Here is a 17,529-nt window from a genome sequence, read left to right as displayed (position 1 = left end):
CCCACGGGGTGAGATCTTGCGTGGAGCCCCAGATCGAGGGAGATTATCAGTGGTCTTGTATGTCTTCCATTTCCTAATAATTGCTCCCACAGTTGATTTCTTCAAACCAAGCTGCTTACCTATTGCAGATTCAGTCTTCCCAGCCTGGTGCAGGTCTACAATTTTGTTTCTGGTGTCCTTTGACAGCTCTTTGGTCTTGGTCATATTGGAGTTTGGAGTGTGACTGTTTGAGGTTGTGGACAGGTGTCTTTTATACTGATAACAAGTTCAAACAGGTGCCATTAATACAGGTAACGAGTGGAGGACAGAGGAGCCTCTTAAAGAAGAAGTTACAGGTCTGTGAGAGCCAGAAATCTTGCTTGTTTGTAGGTGACCAAATATTTATTTTCCACCATAATTTGCAAATAAATTCATTAAAAATCCTACAATGTGATTTTATGGATTTTTTTTTCTCATTTTGTCTGTCATAGTTGAAGTGTACCTATGATGAAAATTACAGGCCTCTCCCATCTTTTTAAGTGGGAGAACATGCACAATTGGTGGCTGACTAAATACTTTTTTGCCCCACTGTATATATCATTGTAAATATTACACCACATTACATTTCGTAATACTTTTCACAACACATTAAGTGTTCCCTCAAGACACTACTCTACTATCATATACAGTATCTACAATACAACATCCATGTGTACGTGTGTGTAGAGTGTGTGTCTTATAATGTGTATGTGTGTTCTGTGCGTGTGTGTGTCTCTTCACAGTCGACGTTGTTCCATAAGGTGTATTTTTACCTGCTTTTTAAATCTGATTCTACTGCTTGCATCAGTTACATGATGTGGAATAGAGTTCCATGTAGTCATGGCTCTATGTAGTACTGTGCACCTCCCATAGTCTGTTCTGGACTTATGGACTGTGAAAAGACCTCTGATGTCACTTGTGGGTTTTGCATGGGTGTTCGAGCTGTGTGCCTAGTAGTTTAAACAGACAGCTCGGTACATTCAGCTTTATTCAGCTTCACTTCTTACAAAAACAAGTAGTGATGAAGTCAATGTCTCTTCCACTTTGAGCCATGAGAGATTGACATGCATATGCTTAATGTTAGCTCTATGTATACATTTAAGGGCCAGCCGTGCTGTCCTGTTTGGAGCCAATTGTAATTTTCTGAGGTCCCTCTTTTTGGCACCTGACCACATGACTGAACAGTAGTCCAGGTGGCCAAAACTAGGGCCTGTAGGACCTGCCTTGTTATGGGCAGACTTCTCCCCATCTTTGTTGCTGTTGTATCAAATTGTTTTGACCTTGACAGTTTACAATCCAGGGTTACTCCAAGCAGTTTAGTCACCTCAACTTGCTCAATTTGAATGGGTTTAGTGAATGATTTGTCCCAAATACAATGCTTTTAGTTTAGAAATATTTAGGACTGACGTATTCCTTGCCACCCATTCTGAAACTAACTGCAGCTCTTATTTAGTTGAGGTTTAGGGTTTAGTGATTGTTTATCCCAAATACAAGGCTTTTTATTATTTTTAAATATTTAGGACTAACTTATTCCTTGCCACCCATTCTGAAACTAACTGCAGCTCTTTGTTTAGTGTTGCAGTCATTTCTGTCACTGTTGTAGCTGACGTGTTTAGTTTTGAATTTCCACATACATGGCTTTACTCAAAGCCAGTGGCATGTCGTTAGTAAAGATTGAAAAAAGTAAGGGGCCTAGACAGCTGCCCTGGGGAATTCCTGATTCTACCTGTATCATGTTTGAGAGGCTTCCATTAAAGAACAACCTCTGTGTTCTGTTAGACAGGTAACTCCTTATCCACAATATAGCAAGGGGTGTAAAGCCATAGCACTTAAGTTTTTCAATCAGCGGACTATGATTGATAATGTCAAAAGCCGCACTAAAGTCTAACAAATCAGCCCCAGCAATGTATGGCTTGGGTGGTTGGAGTCTTTAACGATTGTCCGGTACCTTTCTACCACATCGCCTCATATAGATGTCCTGGATGGCAGGAAGATCGGCCCCACTGGGCTGTCCGCATCCCTTTCTGTAGTGCCATGGGATCGAGGGCGGTGTTATTGCCATACTAGGCAGTGATGCAGCCAGTCAAAATGCTCTCAATGGTACAGCTGTAGAACTTTTGGGAGGATTTATCTTTTTACAGGTGATTTTACTCTAACCCTATTTCTTTCTTTTTTTCTTTCTTAATTTCTTTCTTTCTTATGCTCAATTGCGTTGTTTCCTGACATTGGTTTATTCTGGTGCAGCCCCGTTCCCTTGTGTGATTATCATCTACACATGTGGGTCTGAAAAGATGATTATTGTCCTCGATAGCATGCAGCGAATTCACAGTGGATGAAAAGACACAATTAGTATTACCTCCTGGCATACTCAATGGTCAAAATGTATACAACTTTCTATTTTTGCATACCCATGCAACCTACTATTTAGAATGTAAGTGCTGGTATTCAGACAGACTCGCAGTCTGACCCTACCTCTTTGCCTTCTTCCTTCCTAACCATCTCTCTCTCTAACCTTTCCAATCGGTAGGGCCTGGACTTTGAGACCAAGTCGAGCTACACCCTGCGTGTCGAGGCGTCCAATAGAAACATCGACCTGCGATTCCTGTCCCTGGGGCCGTTTAGCGACACAGCGACAGTGCGCCTCAACGTGCAGAACGTGGACGAGCCGCCCGTCTTCTCCTCGCCGTTCAGCAAGATGGTAATCTCGGAGGAGGCAACGGTAGGCACCACCATCGGGACCATCTTCGCACACGACCCAGACTCCACCAACAGTCCCATCAGGTAGGGGTGTGGCCGGGATTCATCATCGCAAGTTCACAATCTCTATGCTATGTTACTGTTTGAATGTTTTTGGTCAGTTCTGCCTTTTTGTGTTCCTTTGTTGTTGGTAATTGCTTGTTATGTATTTGGTACGCATCAGTTGTATCCTTTATCCAGTGGTGTAAAAAGTTTTATTACATTTTTTAAAATTTATGGATAGCCATGGGCATGATCCAACGCTCAGACATAATTTACAAATGAAGTATGTGTTTAGTGATTCCACCAGATCAGAGCCAGTAGGGACGACTAGGGATGTTCTCTTGATAAGTGTGTGAATTAGACCATTTTCCTGTCCTGCTAAGCCTTCACTTTTGTGTGTCAGGGGAAATGTATGGAGAAAAAGGTACATCATTTTATTTAGGAATGTAGTGAAGTAAAAGTAAAAGTTGTCAAAATATAAAATATCAGTATAAAGTACAGATACCCCCCAAAAAACTACTTTCAAGTACTTTTTATTAAGTACTTTACACCACTGCCATTATCATTCAAAGTAATGTAGAGAAAATAGACAGATATTTCAAGAAATTATAGTTCCTGAAAGCTCCTTAATTATAACAGCCTGCATGTATGCATGCCTGATTTAATGCATTCTTAATGCATTTCACTCAGAAGATCTATAGAAGCGTTGCCATGGCGGGTGCCAGTTGAATGTGGCCCTTGATAGGAGAGCCTTTCCAATACTCTTCCTCTCTCCTGTCTACTTAACTCCAGGTACTCTATAGACCGCAACACCGACTTGGAGCGTTTCTTCAACATAGACGCCACCACCGGTGTCATCAGCACCGCCAAGCCGCTGGACAGAGAAGTCAACGCCGTACACACCATCACCATCTTCGCCACGGAGATCCGTAAGTCAAGTGTTCTTACTCTGCTCTGTCCACACGGTTGCTACATTACATCCGGGTTGTTGTCAATCAACGTTGCAACTTAGATATATTGTCCAGAAATGTACACAATATGCAACTCCATAGTGCACCTTTATCTATTTAGCCCCCCCCCCCCCCCTCTTATTGGCTCAAGAGCACGCCCAAAAACTATGTAGTACCTCTTCACCAGTGACATCACACACAGACTATAAGGCTGTTGTGAGACATGTCCATCATTACCTCTAGCTACTTTACACTATTAGAACATAAGGGTTCCAAAAGGGTCCTTCGACTGTCCCCATAGGAGAACCCTTTTTGGTTCTAGGTGGAACTGTTACGGCTCTCGTTTTTGGTAGGAAGAGTGGACTAAGACGCAGCGTGAAAAGTGTTCATGATTTTTTTATTCAAAAACACTCAAACAAAATAACGAAAGTCAAAAAACGAAAGCCAACAGTTCTGTCAGGCAAAAAAACACTAAACAGAAAACAAGATCCCACAAAACCCAAAAGGAAAATGACAACTTATATATGATCCCCAATCAGAGACAACGATAGACAGCGGCCTCTGATTGGGAACCATACTCAGCCAAAAACACAAAGAAATAGAAACCATAGATTTTCCCACCCGAGTCACACCCTGACCTAACCAAACATAGAGAATAATAAGGATCTCTAAGGTCAGGGTGTGACAGTACCCCCCCCCCCAAAGGTGCGGACTCCGGCCGCAAACCTGAACCTATAGGGGAGGATCCGGGTGTGCATCTACTCTCGGTGGAGGCTCCGGTGTGGAACGCCAACCCCGCTCCGCTTGAGGCTCCCCCCACTTCGGTGAAGCCTCTGGTGCAGGGATCGTCGCCGGGACCTCCGGACCGTAGATCGTCGCCAGAGGCTCTGGACTGGGAACCCTCGCTGAAGGCTCTGGACTGGGAACCCTCGCTGAAGGCTCTGGACTGGGAACCCTCGCTGAAGGCTCTGGACTGCCGACCGTTGCTGGAGGCTCTGGACTGGGAACCCTCGCTGAATGCTCTGAACTGGGAAGCCTCGCTGAAGGCTCTGGACTGGGAACCCTCGCTGAAGGCTCTGGACTGGGAACCCTCGCTGAAGGCTCTGGACTGCCGACCGTTGCTGGAGGCTCTGGACTGCCAACCGTCGTTGAAGGTTCTGGGCGGCAGACCGTCGCTGGAGTCTCCGGACTGGGGACTGCCGTGGAGGCTCCGAACTGGGGACCGTCGCTGGAGGCTCCGGACTGGGGACTGTCGTTGGAGTCTCCGGACTGGGAACCGTCGTTGGAGGCTCCTTTCCATGGATCATCACTGAAGGCTTCGTGCTATGGATCATCACTGCAGGCTTCGTGCCATGGATCATCACTGGAGGCTTCGTGCCATGGATCATCACTGGAGGCTTCGGGCCATGGATCATCCCTGGAGGCTTCGTACGTGGAGCCGGAACAGGTCTCACCGGACTGAGGAGACGTACTGGCAGCCTAGTGAGTGGAGCTACCACAACAGATCCTGGCTGGATACTAACTTTAGCTCTGTGAGTGTGGAGAGCTGGCACAGGACGCAGTGGGCTATGAAGGCGCACTGGAGGCATAGTGCGTAGAGCCGGCGCAAGACACACTGGACCGTGGAGACGCACCGGAGGTCTGGAGTGCAGAGCTGGCACAACGCGTCCTGGCTGAATCCCCCCTGTAGCACGGCAGGTGCGGGGAGTTGGCACAGGCTGCACTGGGTGGTGCTGGCGAACTGGGGATACCGTGCGTAGAGCTGGCGCAGGATATCCTGGACCGAGGAGACGCACCGGAGACCAGGACCGCTGAGCCGGCACAACCCGTCCTGGCTGGATGCCCACTCTTGCACGGCAACTGCGAGGAGCTGGCACAGAGCGCACAAGGCTGTGAATGCGCACTGGAGACACAGTGCGCATCACTGCATAACACGGTGCCTGACCAGTCACACTCTCCCCACGGTAAGCACTCGGAGTTGGCTCAGGTCTAAAACCTGACTCCGCCAAAATTCCCCGTGTGCCCCCCCAAAAACATTTTTGGGGGCTGCCTCTCGTGCTTGCTCCGTTGCTCTAATTCCTCGTATCGTCGCCGTTCTGCTTTCGCTGCCTCCATCTGCTCCCTTGAACGCCGATACTCTCCTACCCGCGTCCAGGATCCTCCATTCATGATCTCCTCCCATGTCCACTCATCCTGGCCACGCTGCTTGGTCCGTTTTTGGTGGGATCTTCTGTTACGGCTCTCGTTTGTGGTAGGAAGAGTGGACCAAGACGCAGCGTGGAAAGTGTTCATGATTTTTTATTCAAAAACACTCAAACAAAATAACGAAAGTCAAAAAACGAAAGCCAACAGTTCTGTCAGGCAAAAAAACACTAAACAGAAAACAAGATCCCACAAAACCCAAAAGGAAAATGACAACTTATATATGATCCCCAATCAGAGACAATGATAGACAGCTGCCTCTGATTGGGAACCATTCTTAGCCAAAAAACACAAAGAAATAGAAAACATAGATTTTCCCACCCGAGTCACACCCTGACCTAACCAAACATAGAGAATAATAAGGATCAGGGTGTGACAAGAACACTTTTACTTTTCAGGTTAGAACCCTTTTGGGCTTCATGTAGAACCCTCTGTGGAAAGAGTTCGACTGTACATGCAACCTAAAAATGTTTTTTACCTGGAACCAATAAGGGTTTTTTCAAAGGGTTCTCCTATGGGGTCAGCCAAAGAACCCTTTTAGGTTCTCGATAGCACCTTTTTTCTACGAGTGCACAAGAGGGTTCACTCTTCACTTGTGTTACACTCATCGTGACCGCACACAGAGTGGACCAGTGCCTTCACTGCACCTGCGTCTTGACAAATCCCGAATTCTATTAAAATGAAGTAAATCCCATGTCATAAAAGACAGACTTAAGCTTCCTATACTATTTCTCAATGAATATCATTAGTCTAAGGCTCACTGGGATTTTACCAATTTCGCTTGGCAGTCTGGAAAGCAGAAGGTCTCCTTGACTCTAGAGGAGAGTTCTGAGCAGATGCTCTGCTGCAGTAGAGGTCGACTGCTGTTGATCGCCGGCTCCAGAACTCGTGGCGTTTGATCGAGCCTCACCATGATTCCAAATGATGGCCGAAGCTGGAGCACACACACACACACACACCTCCCATCTCCCAGGCTTTCCTGCTGATGACTTTGTCCGTGACCTTTGGCAAAAAGAAGTGCACCTGTTCCCCAATCGCTCCATCTGACTCACTTCTACTGAGGCTGGAACTCAGTCAAACCTGCACCATGGCAAACCTCCATTGGGGGTGGTATGGTTCTAACTATTATACAAACTCCTCCAAATTGGTATAGGGGAGAGTGGGGTAAGGTGACCCAAAGGGGTATGTTGAGGGACCCTTTTTTCTAGGGAATCCCTACACAAAATGTATAATATGAAGAAATATTTAGGAAGAGGTCATCATTTCATGGAGTCTGTGAAAAAGCGAACCACACTAAAAAAAGTGGTAAGCAAGTTAGGTCAAAAATCTGTCAAATTATGTCAAAATGATTTATTGTGTTTCATGATGCTTGTATCTAAACCAAAGTACATCATTTTATATACATCAGTTGGAGTCTCTATAAGATTCAATATGAGGACCTAAACCTAGCATTAAAGTGCATCCTAGCTGTGTGGGTTAATGTAATCTAAATGTTTGCCTTGGGGTAAGTTGAGCCAATGGCCTATGGGGTAAGTTGAGCCAATGGCATATGGGGTAAGTTGAGCCAATGGCCTATGGGGTAAGTTGAGCCAATGGCCTATGGGGTAAGTTGAGCCAATGGCCTATGGGGTAAGTTGAGCCAATGGCCTATGGGGTAAGTTAAGCCAATGGCCTATGGGGTAAGTCGAGCCAATGGCCTATGGGGTAAGTTGAGCCAATGGCCTATGGGGTAAGTTAAGCCAGTGGCCTATGGGGTAAGTTGAGCCAATGGCCTATGGGGTAAGTCGAGCCAATGGCATATGGGGTAAGTTGAGCCAATGGCCATGGGGTAAGTTGAGCCAATGGCATATGGGGTAAGTTGAGCCAATGGCCTATGGGGTAAGTTGAGCCAATGGCATATGGGGTAAGTTGAGCCAATGGCCTATGGGGTAAGTTAAGCCAATGGCCTATGGGGTAAGTTGAGCCAATGGCCTATGGGGTAAGTCGAGCCAATGGCCTATGGGGTAAGTTGAGCCAATGGCCTATGGGGTAAGTTAAGCCAATGGCCTATGGGGTAAGTTGAGCCAATGGCCTATGGGGTAAGTTGAGCCAATGGCCTATGGGGTAAGTTGAGCCAATGGCCTATGGGGTAAGTTGAGCCAATGGCCTATGGGGTAAGTTAAGCTAATGGCCTATGGGGTAAGTTGAGCCAATGGCCTATGGGGTAAGTTAAGCCAATGGCCTATGGGGTAAGTTAAGCCAATGGCCTATGGGGTAAGTTGAGTCAATGGCATATGGGGTAAGTTGAGCCAATGGCCCATGGGGTAAGTTGAGCCAATGGCCTATGGGGTAAGTTGAGCCAATGGCCTATGGGGTAAGTTAAGCCAATGGCCTATGGGGTAAGTTAAGCCAATGGCCTATGGGGTAAGTTGAGTCAATGGCATATGGGGTAAGTTGAGCCAATGGCCCATGGGGTAAGTTGAGCCAATGGCCTATGGGGTAAGTTGAGCCAATTTTTGAGCAAATGGCAAGTTGAGTGCTTCTACACCTGCATTGCTTGCTGTTTGGGGTTTTAGGCTGGGTTTCTGTACAGCACTTTGAGATATCAGCTGATGTACGAAGGGCTATATAAATACATTTGATTTGATTTGAGCGAATTGACGTGTTTTCTTATATTCATCTGAATTCTGTTGAGTATAGAGTCTATGATTGTGACTTCCGCTCCAATATCAAAGTAGCCTCACACAGTACTCGAATGCCCACCTCACTTAAAGTCAATAGATCATGGTTCCCTGACAACAACAAAAATAAATATTATTTTTTTGTTGCAGTTTTGAAACTGCAGTAAAAGTCTCGTAACTGCTGTCGACTGTGGTATTTTGGATGCGGTAATAGTAGGACAACTGCAGTGTAGATGCATTGCAGCTCCCTTAAATGTGTCTTGGCAGAGGAGATCGAGGTGTCTTCTATTTATCTCTGCTTGGGGAAACGGTGTCTGATCCCTGAAGAAACTATGTATCCATTGTGTTAGCCAGAGTGTGCAATTTGGATAAATAATTAAGGTGTGTACGAAAACAAATCTTAGGGCCAGGTTTCAAGGACACAGATTAGTTAAGTCCTGGACTACAAAGCGTGCACAAAGTTGAATCTTCATTGAAATAACACGTCTAGGACAAGGCATAGTCTGTATTTGGGAAACTGGCCCTAACTGTGCTATCAGATATAATGATCCAGCTCACCTTAACAAATGGAAGCCTATCACCCTTTAAAATATTATCAAAATGTCCAATATGATAATACAATATACTATATGATAAAACAATATACTATATGATAATACAATATGCTATATGATAATACAATATGCTATATGATAAAACAATATACTATATGATAATACAATATGTTATATGATAAAACAATGTGATAATACAATATGCTATATGGTAATACAATATGCTATATAATATACTATATGATAATACAGTGTGCTATATGATAATACAATATGATAATACAGTATGCTATATGGTAATACAATATGCTATATAATATACTATATGATAATACAGTGTGCTATATGATAATATAGTGTGCTATATGATAATACAATATGCTATATGATAATATAGTGTGCTATATGATAATACAATATGCTATATGATAATATAGTGTGCTATATGATAATACAATATGCTATATGATAATACAATATGGTAATACAATATGCTATATGATAATATAGTGTGCTATATGATAATACAATATGCTATATGATAATATAGTGTGCTATATGATAATACAATATGGTAATACAATATGCTATATGATAATATAATATACTATATGATAATATAATATACTATATGATGATAATACAATATACTATATGATATTACAATATACTATATGATAATATAATATACTATATGATAATACAGTGTGCTATATGATAATACAATATGGTAATACAATATGCTATATGATAATGCAATATACTATATGATAATATAATATACTATATGATAATATAATATACTATATGATGATAATACAATATACTATATGATAATATAATATACTATATGATAATATAATATACTATATGATAATACAGTGTGCTATATGATAATACAGTGTGCTATATGATAATACAATATACTATATGATAATACAATATACTATATGATAATACAATATACTATATGATAATACAATATACTATATGATAATATAATATACTATATGATGATAATACAATATACTATATGATATTACAATATACTATATGATATTACAATATACTATATGATATTACAATATACTATATGATAATACAGTGTGCTATATGATAATACAGTGTGCTATATGATAATATAGTGTGCTATATGATAATATAGTGTGCTATATGATAATACAGTGTGCTATATGATAATACAGTGTGCTATATGATAATATAGTGTGCTATATGATAATACAATATACTATATGATAATACAATATACTATATGATAATACAGTGTTGTCACGATCGTCAAAGGTAGAGAGTGAGGACCAAGGTGCAGCGTGTGAGAAATACATCTTCCTTTTATTTTGATGACGAAGACGTAACACGAAAAGAAACACTCTTACAAAAAACTAACAAAACAAACAAACGACCGTGAAGCTATAAACGTAGTGCACACACAGGCTACAAACGTATAACATAGACAATTACCCACAAACAGCTAAAGCCTATGGCTACCTTAAATATGGCTCCCAATCAGAGACAACAGAAACCAGCTGTCTCTAATTGGGAACCCATTCAGGCAACCATAGACTTTCCTAGACAACTACACACAACATTAAACCATATATACACCTAGACAATACAAAAAACACATACTTCACCATGTCACACCCTGACCTAACTAAAATAATAATGAACACAAAGATAACTAAGGCCAGGGTGTGACAAGTGTGCTATATGATAATACAGTGTGCTATATGATAATACAGTGTGCTATATGATAATATAGTGTGCTATATGATAATACAATATACTATATGATAATATAGTGTGCTATATGATAATATAGTGTGCTATATGATAATACAGTGTGCTATATGATAATATAGTGTGCTATATGATAATATAGTGTGCTATAGGAAAATACGATTGCAGGGAAAGCTGGACTTCAGATGTGAGATGTTTCTTTTATAAATTGGTTGAAAGGCTGTCATTGGATTCCGTGGTGGGTTGATGTTTCATGACTCGTTTGTCTCACTTTGGCGTAGGGATACACAGTTAGAGGTAAGTTGTATACCAAAGTTAGAGATAAGTTGTACCAAAGTTAGATATAAGTTGTACCAAAGTTAGAGATAAGTTGTACCAAAGCCAATTTCCAAGAACTAAATATTTTAATAAGACTTTTCACAAAGCAGTGTGTTAATTTAATTAACTCTGTTGCTGTGTGTATTTGAGTCCACAGACTCAACACTTTGAGTGTTGATTTACCACTGTTTTTATTTGTTTGTATTTTATTACACTGGAGAATTTGCAGTGTGAGCATCAAACTTGCCATTTGCAAGGTTTGCAATTGGCTTTGAATTACTCTTTGCAATTCATTGCAACTTTCAACCTCTTCATTGGCATGTTGAAAGTGTCATACAGTAGTTGAGTGTCACAATTTATTTATACTTATCTGTTCAACATATCTTTGGTTTTCCTTTGATTTTATACACCTGGACAATCAGGAGAATGGCCATTTACAGCATGTTCCGATAGAAATGTATTGTGTAGATCAAATATGACTGTCAGATAGATTGGAATAGTTTAGGAGATTCTGTGTGTGTGTTCTAGTCAATCTATTTCAACATGCATTTCCAGATACGGCCCTGCCATTAGTTGGAGGCAGCCAATCAGAAAAGTAGTCACTGAGATCTGGATTTAAATATTTTTGAAAAAGTAGTCATCCTTGGGGATCTGTTTTCAAATAGTTGTAGTCACCTCCAAAGTAACTGTTTGTTACTCTGGAAAAATCTCTCTCTCTGTTTCTCTCTCTCTCTGTTTCTCTCTCTGTTTCTCTCTCTCTCTCTCTGTTTCTCTCTCTGTTTCTCTCTCTCTCTCTGTTTCTCTCTCTGTTTCTCTCTCTGTGTTTCTCTCTCTCTCTGTTTCTCTCTCTCTCTGTTTCTCTCTCTCTCTCTCTGTTTCTCTCTCTCTCTGTTTCTCTCTCTCTGTTTCTCTCGCTCTCTGTTTCTCTCTCTCTCTGTTTCTCTCTCTCTCTGTTTCTCTCTCTGTTTCTCTCTCTGTTTCTCTCTCTCTCTCTGTTTCTCTCTCTGTTTCTCTCTCTCTCTGTTTCTCTCTCTGTTTCTCTCTCTCTGTTTCTCTCTCTGTTTCTCTCTCTCTCTCTCTCTGTTTCTCTCTCTCTCTGTTTCTCTCTCTCTGTTTCTCTCTCTGTTTCTCTCTCTCTCTCTCTGTTTCTCTCTCTGTTTCTCTCTCTCTCTCTCTTTTTATTTTATTTTATTTTATTTATTTAACCTTTATTTAACCAGGTAGGCAAATTGAGAACACGTTCTCATTTACAATTGCGACCTGGCCAAGATAAAGCAAAGCAGTTCGACACATACAACAACACATAGTTACACATGGAGTAAAAACAAACATATAGTCAATAATACAGTGAAAAAGATAAAAAAAATAAGTCTATATACAATGTGAGCAAGTGAGGTGAGATAAGGGAGGTGAAGGCGAACAGATATATGTATAAATAAATAAAAATATAAAAAGGCCATGGAGGCGAAGTGAGTACAACACAGCAAGTAAAATAAAAACTAAAAAAAAAACACTGGAATGGTTGGTTTGCATTGGAAGAAAGTGCAAAGTAGAGACAGAAATAATGGGGTGCAAAGGAGCAAAATAAATTAATAAATAAATACAGTAGGTAAAGAGGTAGTTGTTTGGGCTAAATTGTAGATGGGTTATGTACAGGTGCAGTAATCTATGAGCTGCTCTGACAGCTGGTGCTTAAAGCTAGTGAGGGAGATAGGTGTTTCCAGTTTCAGAGATTTTTGTAGTTCGTTCTCTCTCTGTTTCTCTCTCTGTTTCTCTCTCTGTTTCTCTCTCTGTTTCTCTCTCTCTCTCTCTGTTTCTCTCTCTCTCTGTTTCTCTCTCTCTGTTTCTCTCTCTGTTTCTCTCTCTCTCTCTGTTTCTCTCTCTGTTTCTCTCTCTCTCTCTGTTTCTCTCTCTCTCTGTTTCTCTCTCTCTGTTTCTCTCTGTTTCTCTCTCTCTCTCTGTTTCTCTCTCTGTTTCTCTCTCAGTTTCTCTCTCTGTTTCTCTCTCTCAGTTTCTCTCTCTGTTTCTCGCTCTCTCTCTGTTTCTCTCTCTCTGTTTCTATCTCTCCCTGCTACCCCCCCCCCCCCCCCCCCCTCTCACCTCGGTATATCAGCAGCAGCATGATGTACTGACAGATGTGCACAATCTATTTCTATGTCGAGCTGCAGTCAACAACCGTGGAGACATGTAGATAATGCTACACTAGTGAAAGGAGTATACACCGCCTTCAGAAAGCATTCATACCCCTTGACCTATTCCACATTTTGTTTTGTTACAGCCAGAATTCAAAATGGATAAAACATTTTTTTAAATGCAGTCATCTACACACAGTACCCAATAATGACAAAGTGAAAATATGTTTTTGGAAATTGTAACAAATGTATTAAGTATTCAGAGCCCTGAGTCAATACATTGACTCAGGGGTCTGAGTCTTTGCCGCATTTTTTGCAGTATTACTTTAGTGCATTGTTGCAAACAGGATGCATGTTTTGGAATATTTGTATTCTGTATACAGACTTCCTTCTTTTCACTCTGTTATTTAGGTTAATATTGTGGAGTCACTACGGTGTTGTTGATCCATCAGTGTTCTCCCATCACAGCAACTCTGTAACTGTTTTAACATCACAATTGGCCTCTTGGTGAAATCCCTGAGCTCTTTCCTTCCTCTCCGGCAACTGACGCCTGTATCTTTGTAGTGACAGTGTGTATTGATACACCATCCAAAGTGGAATTCATAACTTTACCATGCTCAAAGGGATATTCAATGTCTGTTTTTTTGCGAGGCATTGTAAAACCTCCTAGGTCTTTGTGGCTGAGTCTGTTTGAAATTCACTGCTGGACTGAGGGATCTTACAGATAATTGTATGTAGTCATTCAAAAATCATGTTTAACACTATTATTGCACATAGAGAGAGTCCATGTTACTTATTATCTGACTTGTTAAGCAAATGTCTACTCCTGAACTTATTTAGGTTTGCCATAACAAAGGGGTTGAATACTTATTGACTCAAGACATTTCAGCTTTTCATTTTGTATTAATTTGTAAATATTTCTAAATACATTATTCCACTTTGACATTATTGTAACGGCTTTCTTCCTGGGATGAAGGAGAGGACCAAAATGCAGCGCAGTTAGTGTTCAACATGTTTAATTTAACGAACTGTGAACACTTACAACAATACAAAACAACAAACGTGAAAACCGAGACAGTCCTATCTGGTGCAGAACACAAACACAGAGACAGGAAACAACCACCCACAATCCCCAACACAAAACAAGCCACCGATATATGATTCTCAATCAGGGACAACGATTGACAGCTGCCTCTGATTGAGAACCATATTAGGCTGGACACAGAAACAGACGAACTAGACACACAACATAGAATTCCCACCCAGCTCACGTCCTGACCAACACTAAAACAAGCAAAACACATAAGAACTCTGGTCAGGACGTTACAATTATGGGGTATTGTGTGTAGGCCAATGAGAGAAACATCTCAATTTAATTCATTTTAAATTCAGGCTGTAACAAAATGTGTAAAAAGTCAAGTGATGTGAATACTTTCTGAAAGCTATGAGCAAATGGGATTTCGCATTGCAAACACATGTATGTTAACAGGAACTGATATTGTGATATTGGCCACGTTCCAGACCGACGACAAAGCAGTTGAGCTGCACATTAATCAAGGATTTGGGCATCAGATTGCATTATCGTGTTAATGCTGTTACTGTCATGTTAAACACTTTCAGGGGTTGTGAGATTTGCGAATGTAATGTAGGCGGGCTGGAACACAGCCAATGTGTTATCCACTAGATTATATAGATGTCAACTGACACTAAATGTGTGCTGTATTAGTAAGCTAACTATTGGCGCAGTTGAAGCAGGGCTTTACATCAGGTTCATGTTCATTAGGGGCGTGTTCACACCATAGCGAAACATTTTTGCAACGGAAAACAAAAACAAACCAGTTCAGATAGCACCTCCCCATTTCACTCTCGTTTGAATCATTTTCTCCCCTTTCATACCTGCTGAACACAACCCAGGAATTGTGAGCAAAGCAATGCGCAAATTATTAAATCTACCCCTTAATTAGACTGAACGGACCGACCGTGTATGACAGGCAGACAGATGACGATGGAGGTTTGAACTTTGAACCCACAGCGTGGTAGTGAAACTCAAAGTAGATGTGTGAGGATACAACATCATTTTGGAGGATAATTTCTCTAGCTTCTTCTGGCTCGATTAATTGATTTCTGTAATCAAAGGGAAAAACCTTTGACCTTTGAGCTGTGCCGCCGCCTAGATACATCTAAATCATACTTCATATCCTCTTCATCAGCCAGAAGAGCTCACCCACAGTGAGGACTGTTAGAGGGAGGAGAAAGAGGGGGTCTGTTGGAATGATATTGTGGACATATGCTTTTTACCATAGAGGACAAATGAAGAGAGGGTTGTTGTAATGGCCGAGCAGACACACACACACACACACACACACACACATGCTCACACACAGATGTACAAACACACACAAACACTCCCATGCGCACACACACACACACACACACACGCACACACACACACACCCTACCAGATGTTGTCCTTCTGGTGGAGCTGGTGCCAGTTGCCCTCCACAGGTGTTCAGTGTTTGCCGGTGGAATGTGTGTATAGATTACAGAATTTCCCAAGTAATCACAGGGGATAATGTCCAAACTAAACCTACCCATCACCGTTGACTGAAATCACAGGGGATAATGTTCAGACTTAACAGACCCATCACTGTTGACTGAAATCACAGGGGATAATGTTCAGACTAAACAGACCCATCACTGTTGACTGAAATCACAGGGGATAATGTTCAGACTAAACAGACCCATCACTGTTGACTGAAATCACAGGGGATAATGTTCAGACTAAACAGACCCATCACTGTTGACTGAAATCACAGGATAATGTTCAAACTAAACAGACCCATCACTGTTGACTGAAATCGCAGGGGATAATGTTCAGACTAAACAGACCCATCACTGTTGACTGAAATCACAGGGGATAATGTTCAGACTAAACAGACCCAGCACTGTTGACTGAAATCACAGGGGATAATGTTCAGACTAAACAGACCCATCACTGTTGACTGAAATCACAGGGGATAATGTTCAGACTAAACAGACCCATCACTGTTGACTGAAATCACAGGGGATAATGTTCAGACTAAACAGACCCAGCACTGTTGACTGAAATCACAGGGGATAATGTTCAGACTAAACAGACCCATCACTGTTGACTGAAATCACAGGGGATAATGTTCAGACTAAACAGACCCATCACTGTTGATCGCACCTGTGACTCTGCCCATATGCTACAGGTGTAGAGGATTATTCATATTAAGACGCAACTCCAGATACAGCCAACCCATCTGTTGAGTAAATCTTTCTCTCCGCACATGAATTACACCCGTGTCTTTGAGAGACAACCAGATCTCAGGTATATTTTCCTCAGCTCACCACTCCCCACTTATGGTTGAACTGTGGAGAAATCTGCAGAGAAACAGTTGAGGGACATACAGTAAATCCCCCGACATCAATGATAGGAACATCAATCTCTGAGGAATACCGTTTACTATGACAAAACAGAAAGTGTTTTCTCCTTTCTAGGTTATTATTTAAAGTTCAATAGATTTCTACCAATTCATCTTGATTATGAAGACGCTATACATAGTACATGATCATGCATCACACACAGTATGTGTGTCTTAGGGCCATTGGTCATAACACACCGAGTTTGTAGGAAGTTGAAAATTATATGAAAAAACACGGATCAACTATTTTCGTGCGTCTGTTTTTTGACAAATGTGTATTTATATCTGTGAACGTTCTGCCTTCAGACCATTCTCCAGTGGAGAATACAGCGTGCCGAGAAACCTTGACCTGTCGGGTTTACCCCAATCCATGATTTATATTAAGATAAAGGTTCAGCTGAAGAAAAGGTAAAAAAGACAAAATTAGCTTGTTAAAAAGCGAACATCGTCTGAGCATGCCGAGTCGCTCAGTGAAGACCACAGAGTTGTTGTCGAGCCCCGACTCCAAATAAGAACACTTCCAGACACCCCCAGTCTTCCAGACGCCCCCAGTCTTCCAGACGCCCCCAGTCTTCCAGACGTCCCCAGTCTTCCAGACGCCCCCAGTCTTCCAGACGCCCCCAGTCTTCCAGACGCCCCCAGTCTTCCAGACGCCCCCAGTCTTCCAGACGCCCCCAGTCTTCCAGACGCCCCCAGTCTTCCAGACGCCCCCAGTCTTCCAGACGCCCCCAGTCTTCCAGACGCCCCCA

The 17,529-nt window shown here is 41.9% G+C and overlaps 1 protein-coding gene across 2 annotated transcripts in view; it reads left to right on the top strand.

Moving 5' to 3' along the window:
- The window catches only part of LOC129823526 (cadherin-7-like), a 128,945-nt gene that overhangs the window by 73,817 nt on the left and 37,599 nt on the right, over positions 1–17,529 (top strand). For both annotated transcript variants that reach the window (XM_055882318.1, XM_055882317.1), the window contains exons 7-8: positions 2,546–2,799; positions 3,550–3,686. In XM_055882318.1, the coding sequence (XP_055738293.1) occupies positions 2,546–2,799; positions 3,550–3,686 (391 nt within the window). The remainder of the gene's footprint in view (positions 1–2,545; positions 2,800–3,549; positions 3,687–17,529) is intronic.

This window comes from Salvelinus fontinalis, chromosome 26 (genome assembly GCF_029448725.1).
Source record: "Salvelinus fontinalis isolate EN_2023a chromosome 26, ASM2944872v1, whole genome shotgun sequence".
NCBI classification, from domain to species: Eukaryota; Metazoa; Chordata; class Actinopteri; order Salmoniformes; family Salmonidae; genus Salvelinus; species Salvelinus fontinalis.
This window is presented reverse-complemented; position numbering and strand designations above follow the sequence as displayed.